The 24,867-nt window shown below is 40.5% G+C and overlaps 1 protein-coding gene across 2 annotated transcripts in view; it reads left to right on the top strand.

The window, feature by feature from the left end:
• Nucleotides 1–9,805: 9,805 nt before the first annotated feature.
• The window catches only part of SCOC (short coiled-coil protein), a 42,712-nt gene continuing 27,650 nt past the window's right edge, over nucleotides 9,806–24,867 (top strand). Inside the window, exons 1-2 of one of the 2 annotated variants that reach the window (XM_026018461.2) lie at nucleotides 9,806–9,862; nucleotides 10,011–10,098. In XM_026018461.2, the coding sequence (XP_025874246.1) occupies nucleotides 10,029–10,098 (70 nt within the window). In that variant the 5' untranslated portion in view covers nucleotides 9,806–9,862; nucleotides 10,011–10,028. Of the gene's footprint in view, nucleotides 9,863–9,959; nucleotides 10,099–24,867 lie in introns of those variants that run through there. The other variant, XM_072755214.1, reaches the window with a different exon arrangement.

Raw genomic sequence — 24,867 nt, 5'->3', positions numbered from 1 at the left:
TTTCCTCCGATTCTGTGAGTTCTTGGAGGACAGGGACCACAGCTTCGTACTCTCTGTATCCACAGGTCTGACCATACAACATCCCATTAAGGTGTTTGAACTGAAGACGGAGAATCGAATGGGAAAATCTCCGTGAGAGAGAGCAAAGAGATGGCAACCAAGCTAAAGGACGGAGATGAACAACTTCCGCTTTGGGGTGGAGGGTACTAAGACCTGTGTGCTACTTCAGAGTCAACCTCTGTACCCAACATATTTTCATCTCGATGCATTTAACAAATTATTCCTCAAAGTGCCTTTGGGTAGGCTACTGTCAGAATTCTGCACCTAGAGTTTGTTTTCTCTGCTGCAAAATAGACCTGAATGCTACAGAAGCAAACCAATTTTTTAAAACCCTTATTGTAAGGTGCTAGAAATGTTTTGGTCTCGATGTTGGATGTATATTACATATCTGTAATTTTCTATTTTGCAACTTTACTACATATATATATACACACATATATATATTATATCTTAAAACAACACATATATATACACACACACATATATATATTATACATATATATATTATATCTTAAATATATATATATTTATATATATATAAACACACACACACACATATATATATATTATATCTTAAAACAAACTTTTAAAAAGCCCATCGGTAGCAATCCCACCTGATACTTGTTTACAAGATCACCACTGCTACCCTGAGTGTCCTTCCCTTGGTACCTCGGAACCTACTGCTCCCAAAGGCATCCTGTGTATACACAGCATATAATCATGGGAAATCTTCTAGAACTCACTTTGAATAGACAAGCCCTCAGGGCTTCAATGCACCGGAGCTTTTTGTTACAAGAGCACCCAAAATTAACGTTCATGTCATCTATCCACCAGAGGGAGCCAGCACAGCCGGAATAATAACATACTGACCTTAGCAAACCACCAATCAAGCTTCTCAGACAAGGACTGCAGAGTTTCAATACATGCAAGTATGAATTTCTTAGTTCCTAGGAAAGCATGTGAAATTTTACTGAAGTCGGATTTCATTCATGGCTTTATTTCTCTCCTCAGATGTAGACATCTAATAATAAGAGGCAATTGACTTTGGAGGCACTAACGCTAATAGATGCCTATTGAGGATAAGGGTGTGTGAGTGTCAGGATAGCTCATCTTTGAAAAACACGTTATGGATTATGAAGAATCTTCAGAAATGAGACATGAGTTTTGACAATTTTTCTTCTTAATACAGGAATTTATAGTTTGCGCCTCTTGGAGATGAAAAAGCAGTTTCCATTGCATTGATGTTGGGCTATCATTAGCATATAAGCAAATTAGACCTGTGAGGTCCAGGGCATGGTTTTTCCAGCAGAGCATGGGATAGATTTCAGGGCCCACACACCCTACCTGACAGCTCTGTACTGGGACAGGTACATGGGCACATTTGCAGTCTCAGGTCTGGGCAATGGTGGCCCTAGGAGATGCTTTGATAAGGCCAATGATATTTTCCTAAAATCATGTAAAATGCAGTTCCAAGACAAGTGGGCAACTGCCCCCTTCCAATCAAATGCTGACCTTGAGTTCTTGCTATAAAGGAATTCTGGATTCACTACTGAGCTATGGAAATGAACATTTTCCATTTGTTCTCCTTGGCTGCAACCTGCCCTGCTGGACAGGTCTTGCTCATATTTTCCAATTTGTCTTTTTCTTTATAATTTCCATTTCCTGATCCCTCCTCATCTTCTTATTTTTGTAGCCATGAATTTTTCTCGTTGGTTGAAAATTTTTGTAGGAGGAAACTGAAACCAGGCATTCCGTTAAACATCTTTGTATGCGATCATTCCTCAGTCCTTAGTTTATTTGACCTGACAACAGCTCTTAACTCTGTTGATCACTCTATTCGTAGAGAACAATCTCTCATTTGGCTTCCAGGACATAGCTCTTCGGCTTCTCCTCCTTCCACGCTGGCTGTTCTTTCTCAGCCCCTGCATGGATTACTCCTCATATTCCTGATTTCTAAGGGTTGACATTCACGAATCATTCTTTCCTCTGCTCTGTCTACACCACTGCCTAAGGGATCTTACCTGGCCTATGGTGTTACACACCATTCCTCATGAACAACTCCCAAGTTCCATCACCCCCAGCCTCTGCCCTGAACTTCACACTCCTATTCAGTTGCCTACTCAACATCTCTATCTGGATGTTTAAAGGTATCTTGAATTGACATGCCCCAAAGCAAACCCTTAATTTTCTCCCCTTACCATGTGCTTCTCTCACAGTCTTTCTTCCTGAACAAATGATACCTCCTTTTTTGCTTTTTTGGTTGCTTATGCTTGGAGTGATTCTTGGTTCATCTCTTTCTTTCACTCCCCACACCAGCAAATGCTGTTGGTTCCCAGTTGGAAATATGTCCAGCACAGGACTACTTTATTACCACCTCCACAGCTATTGCTCAGGTCTAAATCAGCACCACCTCTTGGCCTGGATTATCACAACAGTCTTCTAATTCACTTCCCTGGTTCTGCCCTTCTTCCCCTCCCCAACATTCTTTACTATGATCAGAGTGATTCTAAGTGAACCTAAGAGAGATCGTGTCTCCTCTAGGTCATAATGTGTCCCACTTCAGAGAGTGAAACCCAAGAAACTTGAAGACTGTACATGGTCAATGAACCTTGGGTCACGGATCCCAAAGCTCTACATGGATAGCCCCCTGCTGTATTTTTGGTTATTGCTCAAGCGTCACTGTGCTTTGTGCACCTTCTTTGAATATGTCAAACCTGCTCCCACCTCCAGGTCTTGGTACTTGCTGGTCTGTCAGGAATGCTCTTCCTTCAGATGTTCCCTCAACTCTAGTATCTGCTCAAATATCATCTTAACAGATAGGTCTTCCCTAACACACTATATTAAATAATACCACACTCCTATCACTCTCAATCTCCCTTACCCTGCATTATTTTCTTTCCTAGCACTTCCTAACACCTCTCTTCATTGTATGGATATGTGTCTGGGTATATGTATTTGTACATACAAGCAGTATATACATTTGTATATGTATATGTGTGTGTGTTTGATCACTGTCTTCCCACCAAGAATATAAGCTCTATGATAGAAAGTATTTTGTTTCATTCATTGCTATATCTGCCAGTGCCTAGGAAAATGCTTAGCACATAGTAAGTGTTCAATAAATATTTGTTGAGGGTGCCTCGGTGGCTCAGTGGTTGTGCGTCTGCCTTTGGCTCAGGGTATGACCATGGGGTCCCGGGATCGAGTCCCGCATCTGGCCCCCTATATGGAGCCTGCTTCTCCTTCTGCCTATGTCTCTGCCTCTCTGTGTGTGTCTCATGAATGAATAAATAAAATCTTTAAAATAAATAAATAAACAATAAATAAATATTTATTGAATGAATGTTGAGTAAATCTAGGCAGTTTTTATTCTGACTAAAAGTTACATACAATATATAAAATAAAATGTGTTAAAATTTCCTTAAATTTTCCTGGGTTGCCCAAGCAGGATTGGGCATCACCAAAGGCATTTAAAGAGATGCAGTATTTACCCTTGAAGTACAATGAGGCCACATAACGTTTGATGAATATTGGAGTGAAATCTGCCATCTTTATGCTCCATGAGTAGATCGTCTAAAGGTAATTGGGCAAAACAGAAGCTGTTAACTAACATTACTTGACCCTTTTTGGCCTTGTGTTGAATCACAAAGCATTATATTTATTACATGTTTGTTTCTTTTAACCACGTGCCATCAAATTCTATCACTAATCAGGATTTACATACATGTTATACGCTCACCTAAAATGCATGTATTATGAATGTCATGGTACATTATTGCAGATGCTGAAGAATCCAGGCTGATGTCTTCTGAGGGAATATCCATCAGTGAAGTCAGGAATTGTTTCTATTTATCACTCGACCGCCAAAACCAGTTGTTATATGTAAAAATTTCTTGATGTGAGCTGTTAGCATATTCAAGTACGTTTGAAATTGAATATCTGATCTAAATGACATATATTTTAAATATACTTGTGAAAGCCAAAAGACAATCTCATTTAAAACAGGGTATAATTGGGATCCCTGGGTGGCGCAGCGGTTTGGCGCCTGCCTTTGGCCCAGGGCGCGATCCTGGAGACCCGGGATCGAGTCCCACGTCAGGCTCCCGGTGCATGGAGCCTGCTTCTCCCTCTGCCTGTGTCTCTGCCTCTCTCTCTCTCTGTGACTATCATAAATAAATAAAAATTAAAAAAAAAAAACAGGGTATAATTAACAAAAAGCTTCTATTAAAAAAAAAAAAGGCCCACACTAATAGCTAGTCTGATTTATAGTAGCCTAAAGAAAAAATACAAATCTAAAATCTCCTAATATTTCCTTTCTTATGTATTTTAGTGTTTGATCTTTATCTTTGAAATGAACATGTAGAGGTAAAAATACAGTATGAATCAGATAGGATATTTTAATGCTTATGCATTTTTTTAAACTTTATTTTTTTAATTTTTTTTTAATTTATGATAGTCACACAGAGAGAGAGAGAGGCAGAGACACAGGCAGAGGGAGAAGCAGGCTCCATGCACCGGGAGCCTGACGTGGGATTCGATCCCGGGTCTCCAGGATCGCGCCCCGGGCCAAAGGCAGGCACCAAACCGCTGCGCCACCCAGGGATCCCTTAATGCTTATGCATTTTAAAGGCCACGCACCAGTGTGGTTGGAACATGGGCTTTAGACCTGGACTCCCTGGGTATGAATCCTGGCCCAGCTACTTCCTGACTGTGGGTCTTGGGCAAATGATCTTGTCCACACGTTTCCGCTTCCTTATAGGGTTGTTGTGAGGAATAATGAGATGCCTCCTGGTAAAACTCTTAGGCTGTCACTGAGTGTAATCACTCAATAAATACTAGCTATTATTATCAACTATATATAATGAAAATAAAATTCTGCCTCACAAACCCCTTTGTAGCTAATGGGCTGAATTAATCCAATTTGCACTAATTTGTCAAAAATATCCAAATAGTCTCATGTGAAATTACTCCTAAAGAAAGAGAACCTTTTATACAGCAGAGGAATGCTTAGCACCTTCTTTAAAGATGCCAGTTTCTCTCCAGGAATCTGATTACATACACTTCAGATGGCATAATTGGTACTCAGGGTCCGGAGAGATGTTTCCCGAGTTATTGCTTTTAAAAAGCTCTGAGAAAGCCAATAGTAGGTACTAGCTTCTGATGTGCTTCATTATTAATATTGATATTTTGAGATTATGACAAAGGCAGTGAGAATCCTGATTAGTTAATGAATTCTCTTCATTTTATACTTTCTTTGGCTCTGTTACCCCCCCCAAACCCATTAATGTGCATATACACATGCATTTATATCTCACACTCCCCACTTAAAAAAATGAGAGAAGATGATTTGTTCCATACCCATATTTGCTTTAGTGTCTATCTTTTGAATCCTGTTTTAGGGTAGACTATTATAATAAAGATTTGTGCCCTTAACTTTTCTAGTCTTATCAATTTTGTGAGATGTGGTAGATATGATACAAGGTTTATTCTAACCCTATTAATTCTATGATAGATTGTAGACTAGTCTTCTGTTGAATTTGAAATTGTAAAGTATGTTATGATTTGGGGTACTTAACTCAGTTCTCTCATTCACATTATAGATGGACAAACCATGGATAATTTTTTTCCTAATTGGGTTTTCTCAATCTTTCTTTTTTTAAATTGAGGCAAGATTCATATAATAAGTAATTAACCATTATAAAGTATACAGTTCAGCAGCATTTAATGTGTTCCCAATATGGTTCAAGCACCACCTCTCTCTAGTTTCAAACTTTTCATCATCCCAGAAAAATACCCATACTCAAAGGCAGACGCTTAACCACTGAGCCACCCAGACATCCCCAAAATACCCATATTCATTAAATAATCACTCCATATTTCCTCCTTCCCCCATCCCACGTTTTCTGCCTCTATAGACTTTCCTATTCTGAATATACCACATAAAAGGAATCATATAAATATATTACTCTTTGTGTCTAGCTTCTTTTACTTAACATGTTTTCAAGATTCATTTAAGTCATAGCATGTATTAGCACTGTGATCCTGCTTTTTGATTAATAATATCTCATTGTGGGATCCCTGGGTGGTGCAGCAGTTTAGCACCTGCCTTTGGCCCAGGGCGCGATCCTGGAGACCCGGGATTGAATCCCACGTCAGGCTCCTGGTGCATGGAGCCTGCTTCTCCCTCTGCCTGTGTCTCTGCCTCTCTCTCTGTGTGTGTGACTATCATAAATAAATAAAAATTAAAAAAATAATATCTCATTGTATTTGTATATCACAATATGTTTATCCATTCATCCACTGACAGACATTTGGGTTGTTTCCACCTTTTGGCTTCTATGTATAACGCTACTATAAGCATTCATATATATAACTTTCTGTGTGGACATATATTTTTGTAACTTTTGGGTATATACCACAGGAGTGGAATCTCTGGGTTATACGATAACTCTATGTTTAGTTTTTTGAGGAATTGCCAAGATATTTTCCACTGTGGCTGCATCATTGTACATTCCCACCAGCAATGAACGAAAGTTCTTATTTCTCCATATCCTTGCCATTAGGTTCCAGTTTTGTTATTGTTGTTTTTATTAATGCCATCCTAGTAGGTGTGAGGTGTTATCTCACTGTGATTTTTTTAAAAGATTTTTATGTATTTATTTATTCGTAGAGACAGAGAGAGAGAGAGAGAGAGAGAGGGGCAGGGACACAGGCAGAGGGAGAAGCAAGCTCCATGCAGGGAGCCCGATGTGGGACTCGATCCCAGGTCTCCGGGATCACACCCTGGGCTGCAGGAGGCGCCAAACCGCTGTGCCACTGGGGCTGCCCTCTCACTGTGGTTTTGATTTGCATTTTCTTAATGACCAATAAAATTTAACATATTTTCATGTGTTTATTTGCTATTTACATATCTTCTTTGGAGAAATATCTATTCATGTTCTTTGCTCATTTTAAAAATTAGGTTTTCTTTTTGTTGTTGAATCATAAGAGTTCTTTATATATTCTAGAAATTGAAGTCTTATCAAATATGCAATTTGTAAGTATTTTATCCCATTCTGTAGATAGCCTTCCCACATTCTGATAATGTCCTTTGATGTACATACTATTTACATTTTTATGAAGTCCAAGTTATTTTTAATTCATTGCTCATGTTTTTGCTGTCAAATCCAGGAGTACATTGCCAGATCCATGTCAATCCTCAAATTCATCTGAAATTCCAAGGGACCCCAAATAGTCAAAACATTATTTAAAAACAAAGTTGTTGGAGTACTCATACTTCCTGATTTCAAAGCTTACCACAAAGCCACAGTAATCAAAGCAGTGTAGTACTGACATAAGGATAGACATATAAACCAATGGAACAGAACTGAGATTCCAACACTAACCCCAAACATCTATGACCAATTGATTTTTAACAAGGATCTCAAAACCATCCAATGAGGGAAAAAATGTTCTCTTCAACAAATGGTGTTGGGACAACTAAATATCCAAATACAAAGAAGTGAAGCTGCATCCCTACCTTACTCCACATAGAAAAATGATACTGAAAATGGTTCAATGACTTAAATATGAGAGCCAAAACAATAAAACTATTAGGAGAAAACATAGGGGGAAATATTCACTATTGATAATTTCAGCCCATAGATAATTCTTTTTTAAAAAAAGATTTTATTTATTTATTCATGAGAGACACAAAGAGAGAGGCAGAGACACAGAGGGAGAAGCAGGCCCCATGCCGGGAGCCTGAAGTGAGACTCGATCCTGAGACCCCAGGATCGTGCCCTGAGCCAAAGGCAGACACCCAACCCCTGAGCCACTCAGGCGCCCCCAACCCATAGGTAATTCTGCACTCCAGTTAAAAGTGAACATTCCATCATAACTATTGCCCAAAGACGATGGAGATAGTAGCAATGCTGATGGACTTGAGTTTTATCTCTTTTCATTCCCCTGTCCATTAGGATAGATATTTCATAACAAATGACCTTTTTTAAAAAAAAAAAAAAAGATAATCAAAAAGAAGGCAAAGAATCAAGAACATGGGCTAATTCTAGCAAAAAGCACAATTGGCCATGAATAATAAAAATAAAACCCAAATATGCAATTTAATCAAATGTGCCCTTTGATTTCTAAATTCTTTTGCCAGGTTAATTAATTCTTCTCTTCCATCCTCTGCCTAATAATTTTATTAGGAGTAGTTAATATAGAGGTTAAGAGCAAGTGCTTGCAGGAATGTCCTAGAAGACACAGGACTGCCCTTACGGTCAGCTTTGACTAGAGTATTCTTTGACAACCTTGTTGACACTTCCTTAATGTGAAAAATAAGCTAGGCCTTCCCTCCTGGTTTCTCCTCACTGGGTTAGTCTTGCATCATTGTCTGATGGCTCTCCCAGCCTTTCCTTTGCTCTTTCTCTATTTTTTCTCACCCTTTTAATCCCATGTAAGTGTCCAATTCTTAGAGGACTGGACACGGTCTGGCATTCAACGCTCTCTTAGATATGGCCTTACCCCATATTCATCCTTATCTCCTATGTCTTAGCTATGTACATCCTCCACTCTTGGTTCCCATATGTGCTTACTCTTTTCCCATCTCTGAGTCTTTGTCCATGTTCCTTCACTGAGAAAGTGCTTACCAGTGGCCATTTTTGCCTATTGGATTCCACTTGTCATTGATCATGCATCTCAAATGTCACTGCCTCTAGCCTTTCAAGATCTGCTAGCCAGACATACCCTTTCCCTTTTCTAAACCTCCAGAACTCTTGCCTTTGAGCTCTTTTATAAGCCTATTAACAGCAATAACCATCTGTTACTTTGAACCCTCCAAAGTCCCTAGCTTGTATAGGACAGGCACTCAATATTTATAGACTGTCATTAGAAAATTAGAGGGAATTCTATTCTGGCGAATTTAATTTTTAACATTTAGGATTTCCAACAGCTCACATCCATTTTGCTTGATATAGTAACAATGAACTCAGGTGAATAAAAAAAATCCTATGTATCAAAGCACTTAAGGTAGAACTTATTATGTAGTAACTCAATTTTGATATCTGCTTAAAATTCTTCATCAAACTTGCTGATTTATCCCCCCCCCCCCCCCCCCGCCGAAAGAGCAATGACATGACATTCTAAGATAGTTTTGGGTTTGTCTACATATCTGACTACGGATGAGATGACCAAGAAAAATAGTTATAAAAGAATGCTTCCTCCCCTAACAAAGGGCTACCGGCCTAAGGGCTGGCAAGGCTACCATCCTCTCCCTTGGACTCCTCCAGAGAGGAGGAGATCCTTCTCCAGAGAAGGGAGATCTATCATTTTAATAAGCCTTCATAGGGTCAGGTACAAACACAGTAATATGAGAGGGCACTGATGAGCTCACTACATAGCGAATTTTACTTCCTCGCATACGTCTGATGATTTGTGGTCATTACTGTGGTTGACGTTTATCAAGTGAATGTTACTCACCCTTAATTCTTACAAAAGATTTATCATCATATAGGACAGGAAACTGAGGCTCTGTGACCGAGTCCTGCTGCTAGGTCACCGACCAAAATCCTCAACAGATTGATGGTTGGTGTCCCAAAAATATGCTAACCACATAAAATTTAATCTCTTCCCCCAGCCTCATTCCAGCGCCTTTTGGGCAATGTTCCTGGGCAATTCAGCTCAAGCAAATTGTCACTGGACTGAAGGCAAGGTTTGGCTTTTGGCCAGGGTACAGCAGTAACACTAGCTCAACAGCTCCAGGTAAAGGATTGTAACTCTTTAACTTGGGTCTCTATTTCCGGGTTAGGACTGCGCCGTTCAGGTAAGAACCTCTCAGGTGGAAAGCAGGAAGAAAGGGGCTAGTGCAAGGATCAGATAAAAAAATGAGCATGGACGCTCACTTATTAATGATTTAACATGGGCGATCACATGGAGAACAGCCGTTTCCCCTGTCCTCATTTTTCTAACAGGCCAGAAAAGTGAACAAGATGGACGGGTCCAGCAAAGAGGAAGAGGAGGACAACACATTCACCAGCATTCCTCTTACAGATGACATAGGTAAGGAAGAGCTTGATGAATTCTGAAACATAAAATCCAGCTACTGCTCAGTTTTTAAAAAACATATAACTTATTATTTTTATTATAATGCTAAAACACGCTCATTATTGAAAACTTAAAAAAAATATAGCTACCAAAATAAAACAAAAAATTTTCCTCTAAGAGCTATTTTTATTTTCCTTTTAAGTTAAGTGATTATTTGGAAAGTTTCTGTGGTTGTTTTACAACTTCTTTTGAAATAAATCAGCAAGCAAAAATATAAAATGTTTATTTCCTAAAAGCCCAGGAAATATAACCTTAAAGTTGTTAACCAAAACAACCTATGTTATCACCGTATTTTGTTGAATTACAATTTCTTCTCTATTTTGTAAAATAATTTGATCATCTCTGAAAAATAAACTAGGATTTGCTGTGATTCACTAGTTTCAAATCAACTAGGATTTGCTGTGATTCACCGAAAAATGCCTTGATTTTAAGCAAGGGCAAAGTTTGGTGAATTCAACACGAGAGAAGCAAAAAAGGGGAGGATAGTGGTTCTAAAATGCTGATGGAGGGGATAAGTGTGGCTCATTCAACATCCCAGAGAAAACAGACAATGCTGAGTTGCACAATGTTAACTGGAAACACTTCAAACCCATAAGCACCCACATCTTGGGGGGTGTGTGTGTGTTGCTGGCATTGTTTTGTATCCAAGTTGCTTTAGCACAATCATAGTAAGAAGCCAGCAAGACAGAAGCTAAGCAATGGGGGTTACTGATTTTGATTAACAGAGAGCAGAGCATGAATATTTAACATCAATTGCTCTTTCATACAGCCACGCTTCTCCACTTTCTCCCTAAATGCTCAGATTCAAAAAGCCTCTTTCTAAAGTGCAGCCAGACAATTAGCACAAACCGCCAGCCAGCCAGCCGGAGCTAAGCTTCCCCTCCTGGCACCGCATAAACACGCTGGGGGCTTTGGAAATCAAAGAGGAGCGTTTTCAGCCTTTATGAGGAGAGGCAAGGTACAAGGTGCGCGGGCTGTTGAAGAAACGGGACACCGCTGGCCTTCACATGCTCCCGCCGGGGGTGCAGCAAATGACAGGCTGCAGAAGGCAGGGAAGGAAACAAAGACCAAGGGAAACCTGTCTCTTAGCTTCTAGAAGGCACGATGAGTGAGAAGGCTCTGCGTGGGGAGTGGGGAGCCGTCTATGCTGTGGGTGGGTGCAGTTCATACAGGGCGCTTGCCTGCTCTAATTTCACCGCAATCCACGATTCTTTCTAGATGGTAGCGTGGGCTGGGCCTGAAAGCAGGGACTGGGCTGTGGCAGGGAAATGAGACTTTGTGAAACGGTTCTTTCATCCAGCCCTCGGCCGTCCAGGTCTCAGCTTCGGCCACCCCCATGCTGGCAGCGCAGACAAAGGCAGATGAGGGCAGGGTGTGGGGTGTGGGGGGTTGAAGTGTCCCGTCCTCTGCTGGCAAAGGTTTGGAGAGGGACCCTGGGGAGTTGCCTGCTGAGCCTGAGCGCCCTGGGGCAGGGTAAGCAGGACCACCAGGCTGGCCAAGAGTGGTGGCCGCAGGAGGGCAGGGCTGGTGTCTCCTTGCTCCCTCTTGCTGCTCCCCCGCCTTGGTTAGAGGAGGCCGCATCGTGGCGGGCAAAGGGCCTTAAGGGGTGGGATGGTCCAGCATGGTACCCGGCGGTGGGCTGAGCCATGAGTGCTCATCTGTGCTGCTTCACGGTTTCAAGATGTCAAATACAAATTGTTCATATGCTTGTGACAAAAATGCACTGAAGCACCACGTTGTTTTTGGCTTCTGGAGATAATTTTATCAATTCGATGCGGTAACCCTGTGGTTTGCTTTTGTTAATAAGGGGTTCCTTGGTCTTTGATAAATAAAAACAGGGAAACAAATTATTCCGAAATAAATGCACCTGGTTTAGCAGACATCATTCAAATCGTGGAGTCTGTACAGGAGCAAAGCATTAGAAGGGTATTGCTTATATTAGGAAAAGTTTAATCCAATTTCTCAGTCTTCTTTCAATATATATTATGATATTTGTATTGCTACAGGCCACACACACACACACACACACACACAAAGAGGCCCAGAGAGGCCAGGTGACTTGCCCAAGGTGCACGCGGGCTAGCCTCATGTGCTATTTGAATGGAGCTACTAGCTGCTAGATAACGGAGCTTCTCATGCAGGGTCTTTGAGTATATAGTCAGGTCTCAGGTGCTCTGGTGCTGAGTCCCACCTTGGCTGCTTTAGACAGTCACTGTCTCCTTTCAGTCCCTCCCCACCCCTTTCCCCTGTTTCTTTTCTAATCAGAGGAAGGCAAGAGAAAGGAGAAGAATATATTTGTGAACTCTGGGGAAAGGTTGGTTTGGGGAGAGCACTGAAGGCACTGAACTTTGGAGTTATTTAGGTAATCCTACTTCCCAAGTTAGTATAAAGCTCTGACAACTAGCGGGGTAGCAGTTACTCGAATCAGAAACCAGTCAAGGCTCCATAAATTCATTTGTAGGTTAGTCATATGGATTTCAGACCAAACGACTCCATAGAAAGGCAGTTATAAATGACAGGATTCTAGACCAGCTCCTATTGTCTAACCCCATAGTTCCCAGACTCTGTGCCAAGGTGTCTCAGGGCACCACAGCAAACCTATAGGGATTCTATGGGGCACACCAACCTCTAGCAGACATTGTGAGCATGGCCCGCTAGAGACTGTTCACAATTTCACATGAGCTAGAGCTACATTTTTTCCAATGACCTCTCTTTCCATGCCGGGTTTACTGTAGTTGCTGTGATAAAAAGCAAGTTCTGTATAAAAATCAATGTAGATCAGTTAATGAGAGTGTCAGTTTGAGAAGGCTGGTGAAGTTTTACAGTGCCCAACAGGGGCATACATCCCATAAGTGAGTCATTGTGGTTAAGAATGACATAAAAAAAAAATAAATTAAAAATTTCTTTTAGGTATAGTATTTTTTCAAACGGTTATTAAGTTTTTTTTTTTTTTTAATTTTTATTTATTTATGATAGTCACAGAGAGAGAGAGAGAGAGGCAGAGACACAGGCAGAAGGAGAAGCAGGCTCCATGCACCGGGAGCCCGACGTGGGACTCGATCCCGGGTCTCCAGGATCATGCCCCGGGCCAAAGGCAGGCGCCAAACCGCTGCGCCACCCAGGGATCCCACGGTTATTAAGTTTTAAGGACATAAATACTTAACGTGTTTGGACCTAAATACTTAATACATGGAACTTGTTTGGTATTTCTCTTGGCCTTGGAGCGCTGAGAAAAAAAAATCACTTATACTCAAGGGCGTTGTGAACCAAGGTAGCTTGGGGATGTCTGGTCTAAGCTGTACTGTCTGTAGCTGGGCGGGCCTCCCTTCCGGGATGGAGGCTTACAACGTAGGACAGAGACACTTGATAGTGTCTCCCTCCCTCCCTTCCTCCCACCCTCCCTCCCTTGCTTCCTTCCTTCTCATGTTTCGGCTCCCCTGGATTTGATGCTATTACACTTCTCAGGTTCCCCTTCAACCTCTCTCATCCTTAAACAGGCTCCTTTGGGAATCTGTTTCCTCAAATGTTTCCCCAAACTTCTGCCCTTGACCTACTTTTCTTCTCTCTCTAGACACATTCCCTGGATGATCTCATCCATGCCTCCTAGTTCCATCCTCCCATCTAGGCCATATACCAGTGACAATACAATTCAAACGCCTTTAGGGCCAGGCAATGATTCATGGTATATCATCATTTATTTCAATTTCTTTAAAAAGCTATTGAAATTTCTATTCTTTTTTCAGTTTATTGGCTTTCTCATTGTGCTTTTTTTTTTCCTTTAATGTGGTAAGAACACTTAATATGAAATACACCCTCTTAACAGATTTATAAGTGCACAATACAGTATTGTTAACTATGGGCACAACATTATACATCAGATCTCTAGACTTACTCATCTTACATAACTGACATTCTAAACCCGCTGATTAGCAGCTGCTCCTTCTCCCTTCTCCCCAGCCACCCCTGCAACCACCATTCTATTCTTTGCTTCTATGAGTCTATCTTAGATGCCTCATATAAATGGAATCATACAGTATTTCAGTCACAGAAGGACTGGCTTATTTCACTTAGTATAACGTCCACATGGTTCATTCATGCTCTGGCATATTGCGGGATTTCTTTCTTTTTAAAGGCTGAATAATATTCCACTGCATATGTATACACATTTTCTGTTTATCCATTCATCTGCTGATGCACATTTAAGCTGTTTCCACATCTTGACTCTTGTGAATAATGCAGCAATGAATGTGAGAGTGCTCCTACCTCTTCAAAGTCCTGATTTCAATTCTTTTGGATAAATATCCAGAAGTACAGTGGCTGGGTCATATGGTATTTTTGTTTTTAACTTTTTAAAAGTAATCTCTATGCCCAGTGGGCATAGGCCCTGAGATCAAGAGCTGCGTGCTTTACTGAGGCAGACAGTTGCACCTATTTTTAACTTTTTGAGGAAACTCCATACTGTTTTCCACAGCAGCTGTACAATTTTACTTTCCCACCAATAGAGTAAAAGGGTACCAATTTCTTCACATCCCCACCAACACTTGTCTTTTTTTTTTTAAATAATAGCTGTCTAATCATTACAGTTTTGATTTGCATTCCCCTGATGATTAGTCACATTGAGCATCTTTTTACACATCTGTTGGCCATCTCTACGTCTTTTTTGATGAAATGTCTGTTCAAGCCCTTTGCCCATTTTTCATTGGGTTATTATTGATTGTGTTTGGTTATTGAGTGTGGGAATTCCTTATATATTTTGGAAGTTCACTCTTTATCAGATCTATAATTTGCCAATATCTTCTCCCATTCTGTAGGTTGCCTTTTTATTCTATTGTTTACTGTGCAGGAGGTTTTTAGTTTGATGTAGTCTCATTTGTCTATTTTTTGCTTTTGTTGTCTGTGCTTTTGGTGCCATATCCACAAAATTACTGCCACAGTCGATATCATGAAGCTTCTTCCCTATACCTTCTTCTATAAGTTTTACAGCTTCTGGTCTTACATTTAAGTCTTCAATCCACTTTGAGTTGATACACCATTGCAAATGGTGTAATGTAAGGGATAAATTTTATTCTTTTACATGTGGAAGTTTAGTTTTCCCAACACCATTTATTGAAAAGACTATCTTTTCTCCATTGTATATTCCTGGCACCCCTGTTAAAGATCAGAGGGCAATATATGCATGGCTTTATTTCTGGGCTCTCTATTCTGTTCCATTGGTTTATATGTCTGTCTTTGTGCAAGTACCATACTGTTTTAATTACTATAACTTTGTAATACATTTTTACTACACTGAAATCAGGAAGTACCATGCCTCTAGCTTCATTCTTTTTATTTTCTCTAAGACAGTTTTGGCTATGTGGGGTCTTTTGTGGTTTCATAAAAATTTTAGAATTATTTTTTTCTATCTTTGTAAAAAATGCCTTTGGAATCTTGATAGGGATTGCACTGAATCTGTGGATTGCTTTGGGTAGTGTGGACATTTTAACTGTTGACAACTACAAAATGCTGATGAAAGAAATTAAGGATGTAAACAAATGGAAAGTCATCATGCATCTTCTAAATAAAGCAGATACTGTTCATAATAAAATTTGTTTCATGATGGTATCTCAACTGTAATTCTTTCAAGAAAGACATGCTTTCTCTGCATATCAAACATGTAAGAATATTCTTCATTCCTTATCACTATTTATCTTGAAACACATAGTCGTCTTAGACTAGATTTCATTTATTACTTTTGATTGAGATAAAAGAAGAAGAAAAGTTTACTTTGCTCTTAACTCTACTGTAAGAAAGGCAACAGAACAATTGTGCTGGGAAAATGGTAACCAGTGCTGAGCCTCAGGGCCAGGAGTCCAGGCAGGTGAAGGCTCAGGCTCCCTGGAGAGCACATGGCCTGCCCAGAATGCAGAGCTGTTTCCCACTTCTAGCTGACTGTTGCCATGAAAGAAAAAGAATGCAAAGAAGCAGAATTTTCAAGAGACATTGGACATAAAGATTTGTGTGTGTGCAATTTCCTTATTTTTCTATGATTTTTACCTAATTCTAATTTTAGAAACGATATCACAGAGGTCCAAACAAAACACTTCTGCAGGACAGATGTGACCACAGTAAAACTATTTTCAGACATCTGGTCTTGAATCTTTATTCCTTATATTAATTGTCTTTAGCTCTCTTCTGAGTTTGTTTCATAATCCAACTGCTTGCTAGGCAACTAGATATGTCCCACGTGTCAAAGGAACTTATCTTTGCCTACCCTGACCCCTAAATCTGCTCCCATTTCTGATTCACAATTTTAATGAATGGTCCCATTATCCACCTAGTTCCTTAAGCTGGAAATTCATATGTCATCATTCCATTCTCATCACTCACAATCCAGTCAATCACTTACTCCTGTTCACTTGACCTTGAAACTGTTTCTCAAATAAATCTGGCTTTCTCTCTCTATCCCTGCCACCACTTCCCTCAACAAGGCCTTCATTATCTCCCACGTAAACCACAGCATCAACCTCCCAACTGTTCTTCCTATTTCAATTCTTAGAATCCCTTCAAATCAATCCTCCACATTGACCATATCACTCCCTCTCCCTGCAGAGAACAATCAATGTGTTGCATCCCCTGCTGGACGAAGTCCAAGACTCTTAGCATGGCATTTAAAGTTTCCCTCTGCTTGGCTCTAGCTTTCTCTTCAGTGCCATTTCCTGCCACGTGGTTTGGGCTCAGTAGGAAATCATGTGCCACTCACACTCTATTTCATGCCCCTGGACTTTGTTTTTGCTGTTCCCTTTGCCTGGAATAATATCACTCATCCTCCCTTTGCCTAGCTAATTCCTATTCATCCTTTAAGAACCCGCTGAGGCATTGCCTCTTCCAGGAAGCCTTCTTTGACCTTCCCAGGCTGAGTTAGGTTTCCTTTCTCCTTCTTGAGAACCCCAAGCTTACCTCTACCTATATTGTTCCACAGCATATTGTACTTGATGTATATGTGTCCTCTCCAATAGAATGTGAGCTGCTACACGACACAGCCTGGGTTTTTAAATGTCTGTGCTTCCAGAACCTCGCAGTGTCTGGTATAAAATAGACAATACGGGAATCCCTGGGTGGCTCAGCGGTTTGGCACCTGCCTTCGGCCCAGGGCATAATCCTGGAGTCCCGGGATCGAGTCCCACGTCGGGCTCCCTGCATGGAGCCTGCTTCTCCCCCTACCTGTGTCTCTGCCTCTCTCTCTGTGTGTCTTTCATGAATAAATAAATAAAATCTTAAAAAAATAAAATAAAATAGACAATACATTTTTGCCAAAGAATTCTGAGTCTGTGTGTATACTGGGGTGAGGGCCAGTTGGGCAGGCCAGTCCCTAGCTGAAAATCATCTCCTAGGGTCAGCTCTCCTAAGTTATTTATACCTTTTAGAGCTTATTTCCTATCTTCCTTCATGGATCAGTGTAGTGGTGCTTTCAAAAAGCCATTTCTTGAGCACCTACTATATGACCTGCTGGGTAGAAGACAGGACCTGGCTGCTTGAACAATTAGCTCAGGGTGGTGTAGTGGGAAGGGCTAGAACTTTGGGGTCAGAAATGCCTGGATCTGAATCTGTGACACTCTAAGCAAGTTATTTAACATCCCTGAGCCTCAGTTTCCTCAGTTCAAAGTGACCGTAAGAATATGTCTCAGAATCGTTTTGAAGATTAAAGAATAAAGGAAGCTTCTTGAACTAGCCTGGCCTACAGTAAGTGCGCAGTACATTTTAGTTCGTCCTCTGTCCCCTTCAAGGAGCTCACACAAAAGTTTCTTTAAAGGCTCCAAGATTTGGCCACATCGGTTGTCATGGTAACGGCAGCATCCTGTGGACGCTGCTCTGTGAGCCAGGACTGCCTGTTGACATCCTCCTGATAAGGAGGCTTATGGAAGAGGGAGGAGGTGGATGTGAATGAACTGTAAACAGGAGCATGAGGGGTTTTTTCCTGATAAAAATAATACAGCTCCTCTGTTTCCTCTTCGTCCTGGCCCTCGTGTCTTCCTCCACTGTTCTTCCCGTCACTGCTCTCCGTGATGCTTCGGCCTCCTTCCTGACTCTGCTCTCCAAAACCTCTCCTGAATAATATTCAAAGCTGCTTCTGCGTCTGCTTTTGGCATCAGCCAATTAGCCCTCATTGTAAGGTTGTAATAAGCCTCCCAGAGAAGTGGCACAATTGTTGTGTGCTTTTATTCGGTGCTGCTTCCTACCACTATATGGAAAATGTAACAATACCCTCCTCATGCCCGGCTGAAAGCAGCCTGGGTTTGAAAAGCTTTCACAAGGCCATCTGCCATCCCCTCAGCCAAGCAGAAGATCAGACACGAGGCCCTGCATTAGTTAGCACTCCAAGTAAAAGGTATCAAGGGCCTGTATTCCTTTTCATCTCACCCTCCATTATAATACAGCTAAAGAAGGAAACAGACTTGTGGCTATCCAGCTGGGAGACACACTGAGCCATGGCAGGAGTGCTGTCCCTGAAAAGGGAGCCGGCCTTTCTTTTCTGATGGTGAATGGAGCCGGTGTTTGCAGCTAGCACCAGGCTCCTGAGTGTCTGCTGCGCTGATGGTGATGGCTTTGCCAGTTACACTGGACCTCTTGGGAGGATAGTGTGTGGATGAGAGTCCAGGAGCAGAGAAATCATTGAATAAGTACCCAAGGATGTGGCAAGGGTCTGCATGTGTGCCGGTCAGGAAGAGGGAAGCTTTCCCTACGTCATCTCTGCTTACCCTCTCCAATAAGTTAGGCCATGAATATTAATTGAAAAGATTATTCAGACATCTTTAGGGATGTCAAAAAAAATAAAAGATCATCTCTAGCACGGTGGAAATGATTTTGTAAAAGAATTGAACAAGTGTATTTGCTGCACCGGCAATGGCAGAAAGTTTCAGCAAATCTTAATTGGCATGTGGGATCCATATAAGTATAGATAATGACACTGGTTGAGCGAAATATCTGTTCCTGTAAGCTGAAGATAATATGGACGGTGGCATTAGGAATACCTCCCCTGGCCCAGCAAAATGCCTTAGAGACTTAGTATAAGAGATTCGATGAAAAAAAAAAGGAGATTAACTCTGCTTCTCAGTAGCTTCTGAGAGTGGCATGGCTCTGGGGTCACTAATGTATTGCTAGAAATTGTAAGTGCTCTGTCCGTGAAAAATCTTCAATCAGAGGAAATCCACTTAACTGAAATAAATTATCTAGCATAATGCAAAAACTAGTTTTAATAAACAAGCTTAAGAAATAGAGCGTTAGGACAGTATCTAAATGTTTTCAGGAATCTTGAGCGTTCTCTCATTTTCTCATCAAAGGATAAGCATTAATATTTTGACTCTTCCTTTAAAAGACAAAACCACCCATCAGTTGCTTTGCATCAGCAATGTGGTTTTTTCTTCTTCGTTAGATTAACATCAAAAAAAAAAAAAGGCAAGAAATCCTTCATAATTGTGCTAATTTTCTTTCTAAAGACAAATCTGCAGGTGATCTAAAAAAAAAAAAAAATCAGGAGTGAATTGTATTTACCTGAGCTCATGATCCAGTGAGATGCTGACTTTTCCCTGGTCTTTCTCCCTTGGAGAAGGGGGCGAGGTAGCTGGTTTCCAACACTGGGACCTTTCTTTCACCAAGGCTCCAGTTGGGTTGGATCAGCTTTGGACATACTTCTTCTCACAGGTCTCCTGCCTGCCTGCCTTGTTCAGAATTTGAGGGTCATAGCCTGGTTGCCTCAAAGACCCTTGGAGTTTCCTCAAGCAATTCTTTGAATGCTCAAAGAGATGTGAAGTGTATAGAGAGGGAGGATAACTCTAAAAAACTAGGACAAACCATATGAATCAGCTTCCATTGAACTCCTCCACCCTAGGAATAAAAATTTTCAATAATCCAAAAGCGATAAGTGGACCCTACTGGAAATAACACGTCCGTCCGTCACAGAACCGGAGTTACTGTGAAAATTGTTCTAGAAAGACGTTTTTGCTTGCACAGACAGGCATCAGCATTCACTTTCAATCCCCGACATTGGGGAGGGAAGGGACTCAGTGGCAGCCCACATGAATGGTTCGGGAGAACAGTGAGCCTCCCGTGCTTTCTTTCTCTCCCAGTGACCTGGGTCTTCCCTCCACCAGCCTTCCTGGGTTGCACGTGGCCAACAACCGCTTCTTTTCAGCCCTCACTGGCTTTCTTCCCCATTTAATCATTGTTCCCTTGTTTCTTCACACACACATGTCATTGTCAGCTTAATGACTTTGGCTCAGAGTACTTGGCTGTGCACATGCGTGGTTCTCCCATGGCTGGTAGCATGATGTTAGTAAAAGCTGTTTGAAAAAGCTTGCATTTTAAAACACAGTCTTCTTTTTTTATCCCTCCTGAGAATCTTTACTATCTTTTCCCCGTGGACAAAAGACTGCTATTATTTGTTCGTCCATGTGAAATTCTGCTTTCATTTTCCTTCTTAATGGAGAGGTTAGTGGGCTTTTCTAAGGTCATGATAACTCTTTAGAAAGCTTCGTTTATAAAAATATTCAGAAGATTTTTCAATAGTTTCTTATCTTTTTTTTAATTTTAGAATTTTAAACAGCTTGAGCTATGTGCTATTATAGTGTTCCTCAACTTACACAGCGGAATCCTGCCCTTTCCGCTCTAAAATGGTTTAAAAAAACAGAATTTCTGTAAATAAAATGTAATTGATGTATTATTTGAGAGACTCAGTCACAGTTCGCAGTGACTGTTGGCCCCTAAACACTAGATTTCTCAACCAAGGTCTCTCTGTTACATACTGTGATCCCCAAGCACAGAAGTGCCCAGGGAAAGCCTCTATTTCAAGGGATTTCTCAAAGAATAGTTTTTTGCAGACTGTGTATTAACATAAATAGTAGCTCCTTTATTGGCCCATTTTGTAAGCTGGGACATTATCCTTTTTCCACAGAATGTAATCATTTGACTGTGAAAGAATTAGGCAAATTCATAGCTAACTGATCACTTTTCATAAGCAAACTGCATATGTAATATTTCTGTCATGTTCCAACAATTATATCTTTTAAGGGTTCTGTTTTATTTTTTTAACTTTTTCTTTTTTTGGGGGGGGGGGCGGATACAGTAAAACCAAAGCACGTGTCAGAGAAAGAGGATTAATCAGCTGTCACTCTAGTTTTTCTATAGGTTCTCAATTCTGGTGATGCTTAGAAAATTAGTTGGTTACTTCAGAAATCCTAGTTAGCTCTTTGGATACTTGGTACCATCTAAAAAATAACCCACCATTCCCTACAACTCAAGAGAGTTACAAAATTAAATACCTGAAGTAAGCCCACATTTTACGAACTAGTCATGATCTCACTAGATCAACAATGATAACAAATATCTGTTAAGAGCTGAACACGCACCAGGTACTATGCCAAGAACTCCGCATTCGTTATCTCATTCAATCCTCAAAAATACCATGTGATCAATATTATCCCTACTTTTCAAATTGAAAAGTGGGGCTCAGAAAGGGTTAACAACTTGTACAAAGCAGAGCAGGCATTCCAGCCCAGGTCTCAGGGACTTCAACGCCTTTGTCAAATGACAACGTTATCTATCTGGATAGAAGTTACTAGATAGAGAGCATAACCACATCATACTGACCTAGGTGGAAGCAATAAGGTGCCCATGCTGCAGCTATTGAATAATGAAATGTGGTCCCCTAGTTATATTATGAGGTCAGTGTTTCAAAAATGTAATCATAGAATCAGAGGGCAAGAAGAGCCCCAGAGGCTCTCTGACAATATTGGAGTATGTGTAGACAAGAAAGGGAGAATATAAAATTTTATCTATGTTGTGATTACAGCCATGTAAAGGTAATTTATATATATGGACTAGGATGGGAAGAGAACTCAGAAAAACATATTTATTAGCGAGAAGGGATTATAGGTTATTATTACATTTTCATGTTATATTTATGCAATAATTTCTTCTTTAACAATAAGATTATCTTGAAGAGTTTTCCTAGTGTATGGAAGTAAGATATTAATCCTAACATTGAGTGCTCATCTTGAGAGGCATGTGAAGTTACCAATGCTAGGATTAGGGGCATCTATCAAAACATCACTAACTGACTTTTGCATTTTTAGTGATGTGCACAGAAAGCTGTCTTAGAAAAATAACATGCAGAGAATGGCAAACTTAAGTGGAGGCCACACAGGGCATACGACACACACAGGTACATAAGAGCAGGGGAGATAAGATATAAATTATAAGTGCCACCCTTCAGCACAGTCATATCTTATTTTGATCTTCTATATTAAAACAATCTCAACTACAGAAAATTTGCAAGTACCCTAAAATGGATTCTTTTCTCCTAAATTATTTGAGAGTCAGTTGCCAACCCAGTGCTCGGCCGCCCTTGGATGCCTTAGCGTGTGCTTCTTATGAACAGAAGCTCTCTCCTTCATTATCACAACACAGAGAACAAAAACAGGAAAATGACATTTGTACATTACTGCCACCCAATCTTCAAAGAGAATCTGTGTCACCAGTTGCCTTGATAACATCCGTTACAGCAAAAGTATCCAGGACAGAATCATGAATTGCATTCAGTCATCATGTCGCGTTAGTCTCCTTCGGTCTGGAACAACCTCAACCTTTACTTGACTCTCATGACCTCGATATTTTTAAAGATTATAGGGCGGTTATTTTGTAAAATATTCCTCGAGATCAATAAGTTTGGCAAGAATACTGCAGAAGTGATGCTGTGTCCTTCTCACTGCATCCTATCAGGTGGTACATAATTTCACACTTTTATAAGTGAGGTTAACTTTGATCCTTTGATTATGGTGGTATCTTACTCCTTTGTCTGTTAGTAATCAATTAGTATTTTGGGGTGAGATATTTTTGAGACTATGAAAATATCCCATTTCATATCAAACTATCTATCTATCTATCTATCTATCTATCTATCCATCCATCCATCATCTATTTATATCAAAGTAAACTCATGGTTTCCTAATTTACTGCATGGGTTACAATCCTCAGTATATGCTTAGAGAAGGAAAAGAGGAAGAGCTACATAGTATTTTGAAATCTTTTATATGTAGTATGTGTGTATGTGTGTATGTGTGTATGTATTTCTGAGAGACAGAGAGAGGCAGAGACACAGGCAGAGGCAGAAGCAGAAGCAGACTCCCCCACAAGGAGCCTGGAACCCCGGGATCACGCCCTGAACTGAAGGCAGATGCTCAACGGCCCAGCCACCCAGGCGTCCCTATATGTAGTATTTAAGTCAAGTACACATATATTCTATTCCTACCACCCTGGGCTATTAAAATTCTCACTTATATTCACTTTATTGCTTCTCTGTATGTTGAGACTATGAAATACTTCAGTATTTCCTTTCACATCAAAGTATTTATTTATTTATATGAAAATAGACTCAATGTCCTAATTTATTGAGTGGGTTATAATTCTTAGTATATGAAAAGAGAGACAGGGAAGGGTGGCCAGCAAGCAAAAACTGAATACTCCTTTATTTATTCATCCATTTAACAAATACTCAATAGAGCCTATGATGTACCAGGCACTCAATTTGGGCTGTAACTTCAGTGCATCTGGTTTGAGCTCCAAGCTGCACTCTTGCTGAAGTGAATGGCCACGGGGTATAGACAGCACTTGTTCCTATTATCATGTGTCTGGGATCCCCAAAGGTGTCAGCCTTAACTCCTTTAAGTGAACCTTTATTTCTCTCAGGAGATGGGATCATTATAAACCAAACACTAGTATTTCATATGGATCTCAAATTCAGGACTCGGGTTAGGATTATGGTTTTAACTTCCACGTATCAGATATAACATCCTTACAAAGTGTCACAAAGAGATACAGACCAAAGCTAGCCGTCTTTGTCATTTCATTACACGACTTTTCATAATCTTCTTTCGACATTTGTTTTAAGAAAAACACTTCATCACATTTGGTCTCATTTTCAACAGTAATAAAAATCAATTTGTAGTAGCCTCTTTTTCTAAAAAATAATTTTTTAATTTATTCATTAGAGAGAGAAAGAAAGAGAGATTGAGAGCCTGAGCAGAGGGGAGGTTCAGAGGGAAAAGGAGAAGCAGACGCCCCGCTGAGCAGGGGATCTGGGGCAGGCAGGACACCAGGATTATGACCCGAGCCGAAGGCCGACACCTAGTCAACTGTCACCCAGGCACCCCCATAGTAGCATCTTAAATTCATTATACCACATATCTTCTCTTTTTTTCCCTTTTTCCTCATTCCCTCCACAATTCTTCTTATCCACTCTGTTCTTTGTCTTTACCTGGTTTTTTATCCTTTCTTGATTGTGCTCTGTGGCCTCGTTTCTTCCTTCCACACCTTGTTCTATCCTCCATCCCATCTTCTTTCTCTCCCATCCAAGAGGTGCTAGGTCCTCCTTTTATTTTCCATCTTGATCTCATGAGCTGACCTTTGCACTTTTTGTTCCTCTCATTCTGACATTGGCTACACTCCCTATTGGTCGTTGGCTTAAGGGTTTGGAGATGACACAACACTTCCCTAATCTGAGTTGAATAATTCTTTTTGAAAAATTTTAGCTTTATTACTTTAAGTACAAGGAAAGGAAGTCTGTGGCTCAGGTAAATTTAGGCGTAAGCACTTATAATTTGCAATAGTTAATAATCATTGCTGCTAAGTCTTGAACTGCTCGTAGGCAAACACTGCCACTAAGGTTTGTTTGTTTTCTCTTGTTTGTTAGTC

This window comes from Vulpes vulpes, chromosome 4 (genome assembly GCF_048418805.1).
Source record: "Vulpes vulpes isolate BD-2025 chromosome 4, VulVul3, whole genome shotgun sequence".
In the NCBI taxonomy this organism is placed as follows: domain Eukaryota; kingdom Metazoa; phylum Chordata; class Mammalia; order Carnivora; family Canidae; genus Vulpes; species Vulpes vulpes.
The sequence above is the reverse complement of the archived record's forward strand: the minus strand, read 5'-3'. Positions and strand labels throughout refer to the sequence as shown.